We start from the raw sequence: 10,102 nt of genomic DNA, 5'->3' as shown, positions 1-10,102 counted from the left end.
CATTAAAAAGCACGACTACAATGCGTCTTGCTGAAGCGCAAACATCGGCAGTCTTTAATCATACGGATCGAAACACCCGTAGCCGGTTCAATTTAACGAGTCGCTAGAGACCCGACATGCCGTTCCCTCGCACTCGATATTTTATACGCGGGAAATAGAAATTGCATGTCCCCGCGGGTAACGAAATTACTGCGACTTGTATCTGCTAACGAGCAGTACACGCGTAACGGACTCGTATCAAATTAGTGATGTAATCAAAAAGTTTTCGCGGCGTTGATTTCATGTCCCGCCGAGAAGATGGAAAGCCGCGAACGCGGCTTTCAACCAATCGCAATGAGAAGGCATGCAGCGTATCGCCGTCGCGGTGGCGAATCATCAGCGGAAAAAGGACGCGCATGTCTGAACTTTAGAAACAGTCAAAACGCGAAGAAAAAAACAGGAGTGGCAGAACGAGAAGAGGGAACGGAAGAAGAAAGAAAGAAGAAAATGCAAGAGTCGTAAGCGGTGTAGAACCAGCGAGAGGCAGAGAGAGAGAGAGAGAGAGAGAGAGAGAGAGAGAAACTGAATATCCGGAGTAACGGCGTGTTAACCAGTTAGCGAACCAGTGCGAACGAAATCCAAGTGAAAGAAGTTGCGCATGCATAAACGTTCGAACAAGCTTTCAATCGATTTTTTGCTAAGGAGGCATTTAATTAGTACCTTCAAGACCTGGAGGTAGAGTTTTTGAGATTTTTTGAGAGGTTTTTTTCAGTGAGTGGTTTTATTTTTTTCAGGTGTTCAGGTGGATACAACAACGGGCGCCACAGAGAACAAACAGAGAAAATAGCATTATATGCCGGTTAGTACGTGTATCACTCGCAATTGTTATTCTTTTCTTTTCCTTTTCTTTTCTTTTCCTTTCTTATCTTTCTTTTCTTTTTTATTTTCTCTTTTCTTGGATTATACGATCCGGATATAGGTACTTTATGAAAGTCAGACACAAGAGAGGCAACAAAGACAATGTTGATGGGCGTTAATTAGGACCGATCATCGTCATCACGGAGAGACAAAGCTGCCGGGTGAGCTGACGGTGAGGAGGAGGAGGAGGAGGAGGAGGAGGAGGAGGATCTCGCGCGACTCCGTCGCCTCCTCGTGTAAAAGGCCGTCGTGACAGCGCGACGTAGCGGCGGCGCGTCGCGTCGGTGACGCGCGCGACACAACGATAATTCGCGCCCCGGGAATTTATGTCTCCGTGATGAATTCGAACGGGCGGAATTACCGTGCGGTAATCACGTTTCACGTGCGGTCGTCAGTCAATTTTCGCGCGTCCAACGCCGGCACGGTTCACCGCCGCGATTTTTCCGCCCGCCGCGCCGCGTTCCTCGCGGACTGCCTGGACGACTTTGCTCACGCGCGACATGATATCCACATCGCGAATCCTAGCGGTAGGATCCGAGTTTTGTATACGAGAGACACAACAATGATCAATCGATACGTGTGTGTATATAAAAATGTTGACATTAAACATACATGGGGCAGACAGACATCGGACTGCGGAATCTAAAGGGGGTGGGTGGGCTGGTGGGTATTCATATTCAGTAAGGTTCGGAGTGCGACACTACTCGTGAGGTTAGGTTGCGGTTAGGGGAAGAGAGGGAGGAACGGTGTGCTCTCTCGGAAACACATCGGCTTTAAATTCACGAGGGGCAGAGATTTCCTCGCGAGATCACGAGGGTCCACCAGAATCGCGCGGCGCTCGGTCGATCGCGGCTGCGGCGCGTTTCGGCGGCGGCGGCGGCGGCGGTTTTCTCCTTTCAATTATTCAAATTTCCAGAGCCGACGGCTTCTATCGCGCTTCTTATCGTCAGTGTCTCGTTTTCTCAGCGTGCGCCCTCTCGCGCCTCGGCCCTCCGGCCCGACTTAAATCACACGCTTCGCGCGACACACTTATCCCCCCACCCATGGAAGGGGCGGCTGTTTCCTCGGCGCGCGCTCGCGTGCGCTCGATCGATAAACTACTTAAGAATTTCATTTCAAGTCTCACGCACTAGTTGCACACGCAAGCAGCCGGCTCCCCCCCGCGCGGCTCTCAGCGGCATCCGTGACGTAACCGGGACACTTTCTTTATTATCACCGGGCGCGTGTGCGCGACTATAATTGAGACAACAACGCGGGGGATGCGGGACGCGTTTTAATACGACGTACGAGTACCGTTTTGCATTTCTCTTGCGAATCAAGCGCAATTTCCTCGACGTCCTCTGGCGAGGACGCCGAGCGGCGGGAGCCAACGAGGACGAATCGGTCGACGGCGCGCGCGCGCGACTAGGATTCTCGCTTGAAAGGACCCGCAATCCGCGCTCGTCCCTCGACACGAGCAGACACGCGTCCCGCGCGACACAAGCGGAATAAATCGTCGAGGTCTGCCGACCCGGCCAATCCGAATTTCAAATAGCGAGTTGTCTTCCCGCTATTCTCCGAGCACGCGACCTTGCATCCCGCGGTAAAAGCGCCCCGGCCGAAAAACCGGACGCGAATTTCAATTTCCCGACGAGGAAACGCCGTCGTCGCCCGCGATCGCGTCACCCTCATTGGGCGCGACGATTATGAGATTCCACGTTGGACTGTAATGAAATTTCGATCGCCGTGCTCGGCGAATTCATTCTCGCCCTGCTCTCGTTCGCGTTTTCCCTTTTTTTTTTTTCGACTCGCGACTCGCGGGTATATATGCGAGAGGCGAATATGGATGCCCGTCGAGAGAGGATCGTGAGAGACACCGTGTTCCGAGGGCAGAAATTCCGGGGAGCGGGAAAGGAGGAAAGTGGAGGCCACACGAGGCAAGAATATTTTTCGCCAGGTTTTATCGCTCGGCGTTTAATTTTCTTCCTTTCTTTTTTTTTTTTTTTTTTTTCTTTCGAGGGGAAAAAATTGGCAATTCGATTCGGCGCGGAAAACGACGGTTTAACACTGAAACGTAAAACACGCAATTAGGTCACGACACGTTCGGTACGAGACGCATCCGAGGATAGTACATTTCGCTTCGTCTCCGTTGTAGGACACGAAGTTCGAGGATGCACCGCCGATTTAACTTCGTTAGAGAGTCGCCTGCTTCCTCTCCTTGTACCTCTTATTCTCCCTCATGTTCTTCCATCTCTCGCGCGGCGATCCTCGGATGCGTCGTACGCGACACACAGAGTTAGATCTCGCGACGAAGGTATTTCAGGTCGTCGTCGTCGTCGTCATCGCCGTCGTTGCCGTCGTCTCGCCCGACGGAGCTGTCTCGGCCGGGAAGAAGTAACGTCGCATCGCGTCGCGCCGCGATCGAGAGAGAGAGAGAGAGAGAGAGAGAGAGAGCTCCTCCCGGCGGAGGGGAAAATAATTAAATCCCAAGCGTAATTAGCGCGGTTATCATTTACGCTTGAGCCGATAAAATCCGCCGGGGGAGGAGGGAGAGGGCGCGAGCGAACGGAGGACGAAGCCGACAGTCGCGGGACGCCTTTTCCCCGGGAAAACGCGATCGGACAAACGTCGAAGCGAACAACCGTGCGCGCGATCGTGCGGTAGCCGAGTGTATTAGCATAATCGATATCCCCCCCCGCCCTGCCTCTTTCGCTCGACTGCTCGCGTGCCGAATATCGGTTTATATTTTATATCTCACTTCGACACTCAAAGCGGCGTCCCGCGAATAGATTCGCCGTCCTCCAGTTTGTAATATTTCACTCGGCCGCGCTCCTCCGCACCGACCATCCCGGTTATAGACTCCGCGGCGAGATGTAAACGAGCAAAAAGAATATCCATCTATATCGGCGAAACAGAGAGACAGAGAGAGAGAGAGAGAGAGAGAGAGAGAGCATCCACGTGTTCCGGCGTACGCGTCGATGAACGCTCGCGGGCATGTAATTCATAGCGCGCGAGAAATAATGCATGGAGGTTCGGTAAGTCGGCTCGGCGCGTCGCGCCGCGCGGAAAAAAGCACAGGTAGCACAGTGCGATAATTATTCCGAGCGTGTTTCGCGCAAACGTAGCATACGATCACAAAGCGTGCGCCGGTTACGCGTTAAAATTCTAAAACAAACGGAGATGGCCCAGGGGCTAGTTGGGCGAATTAATTAAAATTCAACCGGCGGCGTAATCTCGCCGCGAGCATCGCGAGGTCAAACCCGTGGCGTGCTTTCGAGCGAGGGGAACGCGCGAGACGTTCGTGTTTAATGTTCAGCGACTTCTCCCGGCCGGATATCGCGAGGAGGGGAACGACGGCTGTCGCTGCTACAAGGACGACGACGACGACGACGACGACGACGACGACGACGACGACGACGACGACGACGATAAGGACGATGACGACGTTGGCGACGTTGACGACCAGCACAACGAGAACGTTTCGTCGGATCGGTAATTATTTCCGACGAATGGTATACGGACGGTCCAGGCAATGTACATATATGTATGTGTATACACGGTGTACTTATACATATGTATATACGCGGAGAGAGACAATGACGGAGTGGTGTTAATGGGCAAACGGCTACGTACCAGCTCGGAAACCAACGGTATCGACTTCCGTCGCGGTCGAATGTCCGGCATGCTGTCGATGGTGCTGTAGAAAGGATTGTCGCCCGGGTGTCTGTAACAAAAGATTTCGGATGTTACGTCAGCGCGTGTCTGTTAGCGCGATCCTGTCGTCGATACGAACGCTCGCGCCGCTTCTGCCCGCTGCCGCAGTCGTTACCCGATTAGAAATTTATCCCATGGTCCTGATCAGGTTAACCTCGTTTGGACACCAGTTCCCAATAAGGTAATACTATCGGGTCCTGGTAAGTAATGTAACGCAGCGTGGATATCAGGACCTTAATCCTAAGGATTCATAGTCAGGCCCTTATTGAGTTACCTTATGAAATCCTTATTACGTTTTTTCTTTTTCAAATTGTGGCTTCTGATTTTACTCGCCACGGCTATATTGGATGATTGACGTTAGGAATAAGAAATGACACGCTGAGAATTCTTTCATATCATTTCCGGATAAAAAGGTATTTGCATGAAATAATATTTCAGATCGCTCGAGCATACTTGTAAAATGCTTCGGAAAAGAAACATAAAATGAATATCATAAGATTGTGAAGTATCGCAAGGTGACGAGACATAAAGTAGTGTTGAAGAGAAAGGTTGCATGTCACGTTAATCTTACAACTATTTATTGACTGCTGAAAAAAAGGATAGTTTCTATAGCATTTTACAAATATATTCAAGTGATCTGAAGTGTTTTTTTCAATGCAAACATTTTTATATTTGGAAATGACACCCAAAAATTGTTTTGTTAAAACTTGATGATGCAAACCATATTAGGTACAATGAATAAGATTCCGACAAGGACCTGATTAACTGAACCATGTTATACCATACACTAAGTTAGTACATTAAGGTCCTAATGTGGACCCGATCATTATAACCTTATAAAGGTACCTTCCTTACTCACTTGTCGATAGGACATTTATAAGGATTGACTTGCTTAGGATTACCTTTCATTCATCCTATCAGGTCCTTATCAATGTTAGGTGAACCTGATCAACATTTCAAGTCGGGTAGTGTCTGTTGCGAGGGATATCACGTACGTGAGTCGCGATTACGTTTCGAGAGGCATGCAATTCTCGGCTGGGACGCGGCATCGTGGATCTCTGGAGTAATTTCCCGGGATCAATTGGAAGTTCTGTCATCCGACGTCGAAAGAATCGGCCGCCGATAAAGCGATCGAGCGCGCGTGAGAGAAAGAGAGAGGGAGAGGGAGAGGGTAGAGAAAAAGAGAGAGAGAGAGAGAGAGAGAGAGAGAGAGAGAGAGAGAGAGGGGGGAGGGAAGACAAACGACAGAGAGCTCGCTTGATTCCCCGTAGAATCCCGGAGATGAAGTGAACTTTCGTGTCAAACTACCGCCGCGAGTTAGCAATAGCTCCAAGGGAGATTCCTCAGCGCGACGGCATAAACGGTGATTCATCGAGCCCTTCGCGAGGGCCTATCGCGCGAGGTGCGCGATGGAAATTTGCGCTAGTTAACAAGTTTTCCGGAAGATCCAAGTTACCGTGTCCCAGCGGATTCCGCGGAATCCATGCCTCGTCGATTGGGTGTGAGCATAAAATTATACTCGATGCTCCTCGCCCGGCCGAATGCCCTCACGGTGCGGCGTCTGACAAATTCGCGACGGATATATGTGACGTGGAGACTTATCGAACTGGGGCGGACCTTGTGTAAAATTATAGGGGATATTTGTCTCTTGTTACGTAAACGCTCCTCTCAGAAATAATTCATTGAGGCTCGCTCGATTGAATCGTCGAGCGAATCGTGGATACGTAGCGTGGACTGCGACTCGGGAAAGAAAAGACGTTCAGCTTTGTACGTGGACAGTCCCAAGATTTAACAAGAAAACGTTCGGAGGTACCCTCCGCCGATATCGATAAATTTTTAATACATATTGCAGAACAATGCGCTTTCCAGCGCGTTTAAAAGCGACAGAAGGCTCTAGAAGGTGATTCGATGAAAAAAAAAAAAGAGAAAGAAAAAAAAAGAGAAAATTCATTACTCTCGGAAATAAATTAAAATTAATTATTAGTGAATGGATGGGAATATGCATGTGAAAAAGTTTTCAAATTGAGAGTTTTGTCGTATTTAATTTAACTGTGTAACACTGCACTTGGACTGATCAATTTACAATATTGTTAAATTTTTTAATATACTTTTCATCCCCATTGTCGTTCCTATTTCGAATTTCAAAACTTTTTAAGGGAAAAAATTGGATTTTACAGGGATTTTAGCATAAATGCAACGACGTATAATGAAATTATCTAGCGAGGTTACATCTGTCAGATACGAGTTTTGTACGCTGCGCTCTAAGTAGTTGCGAACATTCTGTGGTCAAGCAGCGCCTGTCCTGTGTTCCGTCCGTCTATGTGCGTCTGCAACTACTTACAGCGTGACGTCTACAACTCGTATCTCGAAGATGAGATTTTAGATAATAATCTCATTATATGTAGTTAGATTATACGTAGTTAGATGCAAATTTTGTTCAACTTTTGTGTAACTTGTAAAAGTTATCAATAATGTTAAAGTTCTCAATAATGAGAGATGAAGGAAGCACATTTTTGGGTAAATGCACAAAATTATAAGACACGCGAGACATTTTAAAAATATAATGTAAAATATTTTCTTATGTATTTCACAGTTTCAAAACTTTTCGTTCGTAATCGAATGTAGCCCGCTCTGTAATATATATAACGTTCAAAAATCGATAAGGAACACCCAAGAAACGTCCTCGTCGGATGGCAAGAGGGCGACAGATTGCGAAATTCGTCGTCGTTTGCGCGACTCAGAATGGAAATTTATCGGAGAAACATCTATGTAACGAATGACGGCAGATCGAGCGAAATTTTATCGTCGATTTCAGCCTGTCTCCCACTTGACATTCCGGAAAAATGATCCGGCCATCTCGAATCGTCCCTACCAGCCACAGATATTTCTCTCTCCGCCGTGTAATTTATTTTCTTCTTTTTAATATGTGATTCAAAAAAAATATTGTGTGACGTATCTCTCGATATATATTACAAAATATTCTCGTACACCGAGAATATTTACGAACGTTACCTCAACGGGAATAATTTTGAGCAAGTGACGCCGACATTCAGGCGCGCTGAGGCAAACGAACCGACCAGCTACGCGAGCGTAGCTTGTCCGCGAAAGAAGGGAGAAAAGTACGAAAGGGGGAAAGGTGCGCATGATTGAACGTGCAATCGAAGAAATGGTAGTACTCACCCGTTCGCCCGTCCACCAGAATCGCCGCCCGGTACGTTGCCGTTCTAACAAACAAAAAAACAAGTTTATTAAAAACAAGCTCAGTAACAGTTCGAAAAATGAAATGGAGAGAGCGCGCGACGCCGATCGCGCGAACGATCTGGATGGGGTGGAGGGTTCATCAGGTGGGCGCAGGTAAATTGTTTCTCAAGCGTAATCACGCGCAGTCTCGGATAAAGAGCGCGCCGCGGCCACGGTATGGACGACCCGCGGAAATACGCTGCACTTTGCAGCGAGACCGACCCTTTGTGGAGGTCCAAACTTCTCCGCGCCGACACGCTGGATATTCTAATAAGCAGCCGACGAGCGCGATGAATATCATCGCGTAATCGCGGACAGAATTTCTCGCTCCAATTTCCGTGGCCGCGCGCGCGCTCGCACGCACAATGCTCTGCCTTGAGTCGTAAACCTAAATACTCGGGAGAACAGCCTCGAGGAAGAATTACGAACGCGCCAGGATGCGCGTTGGAGGAAACCGACGACCGTCACGCGCGGGGAGAAAGAGCCCGTCGTCGACGTCGTTCTTCCTGCGTCGCCGGCCGGCGGAATGGAAAAAGGGAAGAAAAAGCTATCATTCGCTCTCGGTTTTCTCATACGGTTAAGTCTTCCCGCCACCTCTTTGTCCTTCCTCCTCTTATATACGGTCTCCGGAAAATTCTTTTCTAGCTTCTTCACCTTCCCTTCTTCTCCCAGCCGGTTGGTTCAGATTACGATCCTCCCTTCTCACGACTCGACTAGTCGCGCTTTGTCTCCCCGCGCAACGCCACCTTGCAGTTTCCTCGCTGCCCCGAATCTATTGTTCCATCGACCGCGTTATCATACGATCTAAGCGTACTTTCTTCCATTCGCTCCTTCGCTCATTCACTCTCATTCTCCCTCTCCCTCTCTCTCTCTCTCTCTCTCTCTCGCTCTCGCTCTCTCTTGCACTCTGCCAGTTAAACTACGAGCCGCCACTTTAATCCCTTTCTCGTTCGTCGGACAGGTTGAACCCATTTTCGTCTCGCTTGTCGCCATTAATCAACCTTCGGCCCGGCTCGCCGGCGACCTCGAAGAAGCACGGGCATTTTGTCGTCTGTCAGGCCGTCGGATTCATGGCTCGATCGTTCGTTCGTTCGTTCGTTCGTTCGTTCGTTCGTTCGTTCGTTCGCTCGAGTCCATGGGCTCGCGATAAATTCCGCCGGTGTAACACCCCCTCGTGCCTGTCGCGAGCACGGGGTCTCGACCTTCCGCGACGGTCCTCCTCGCATCAGGCTGCTCTCGCTCGGCCTACGCGCGCTGCCCGACGTCGATTTTTCTCAATAAATTCCCGCCGCGTCGGCTTTACGCCTCCGGAACACGAAAATCTCGAGGACTGATCGATACCGGCGGCCGGCGAGAAAGGGATGTATCCATAGCGGTCGTACCGGACGTTGTTCGCGCTTCCTCCCTGTCTACCCCGAGACTACTCGCCGTACTTCTTCTACTTTCTCTCCATCTTCTTCTTCTTCTTCTTCTTCTTCTTCTCCTGCCTCTTCTTCCTCCTCTTCCTCCGCTACCTCCACCCCCAGCTTTTCCGCTCTTTCCTCCCGTTCCCCTGCGCCCGTTCGCGTGTTGAATTCGTTCGCTCGGTCGCGCGGTGAAAAATGGAAGTTTCGGAGATAGAGTGTAACAGCCCGTATAAATATAATATCACGTACAATACTCGTAAATTCTGTCACGATAGAGATACAATATAAACTTATCGATAGCGTAACAAGTGTAATAAATATTTAGAGTTAGAGAGCCGCAGGTATATTTGTCCCTTAACGCTCGCGCATCCCTCAGCATCACTCTGTCACACCGCAATTTCACTCCCCGACATTCGTTCCAGTCGCAGTCTCTCCCTCCCTTCTTCTCTCTCTCTCTCTCTCTCCCTCTCTTTCGCTCTCATTCTCTCGCTCTCTTTCATCAGCACATATTTTCGCGCATTTGTCCTCTCTCGCATTCTCTCTCTGCCTCTTTCTCCCCCCTTTCTCTCCCTCTCTTTCTCTCGCTCATTCTCTCTCTCTCTCTCTCTCTCTCTTTCTCTCGCTCTTCCTCTCCTGCTCAATCTTTCGTTCTCTCTCTCTCTCTCTCTCTCTCTTTCTCTCTCTCACTCTCTCTCTCTCTCTCTCTCTCTCTTTCTCTCTCTCACTCTCTCACTCTCTCACTCTCTCTCTTTCATGAACAGTCTCGCGAAAAGGGGTTTCTCTGTTCGCTTAAAAAGCTTAGACAACACTGGAGTACGACGAGTTTCGTTTCGTTTTCACGTTTAGCCACAAAGTGGTGGCCTTCG

At 49.3% G+C, this 10,102-nt stretch overlaps 1 protein-coding gene across 9 annotated transcripts in view; it reads right to left on the bottom strand.

Annotated features, from left to right (window-relative positions):
* Nucleotides 1–10,102, bottom strand: part of unc-13 (protein unc13 homolog) — a 115,111-nt gene that overhangs the window by 40,166 nt on the left and 64,843 nt on the right. For 6 of the 9 annotated variants that reach the window (XM_019840452.2, XM_025306595.1, XM_025306599.1 and 3 more), the window contains 3 exons: nt 7,771–7,814; nt 4,510–4,600; nt 700–708 (listed from right to left, as the gene is read on the bottom strand). In XM_019840452.2, the coding sequence (XP_019696011.2) occupies nt 700–708; nt 4,510–4,600; nt 7,771–7,814 (144 nt within the window). The remainder of the gene's footprint in view (nt 1–699; nt 709–4,509; nt 4,601–7,770; nt 7,815–10,102) is intronic. The other 3 variants (XM_025306596.1, XM_025306601.1, XM_025306600.1) reach the window with 1 other exon arrangement.

This window comes from Harpegnathos saltator, unplaced genomic scaffold, assembly GCF_003227715.2.
Source record: "Harpegnathos saltator strain DR-91 unplaced genomic scaffold, Hsal_v8.6 scaffold79, whole genome shotgun sequence".
NCBI classification, from domain to species: Eukaryota; Metazoa; Arthropoda; class Insecta; order Hymenoptera; family Formicidae; genus Harpegnathos; species Harpegnathos saltator.
The sequence above is the reverse complement of the archived record's forward strand: the minus strand, read 5'-3'. Positions and strand labels throughout refer to the sequence as shown.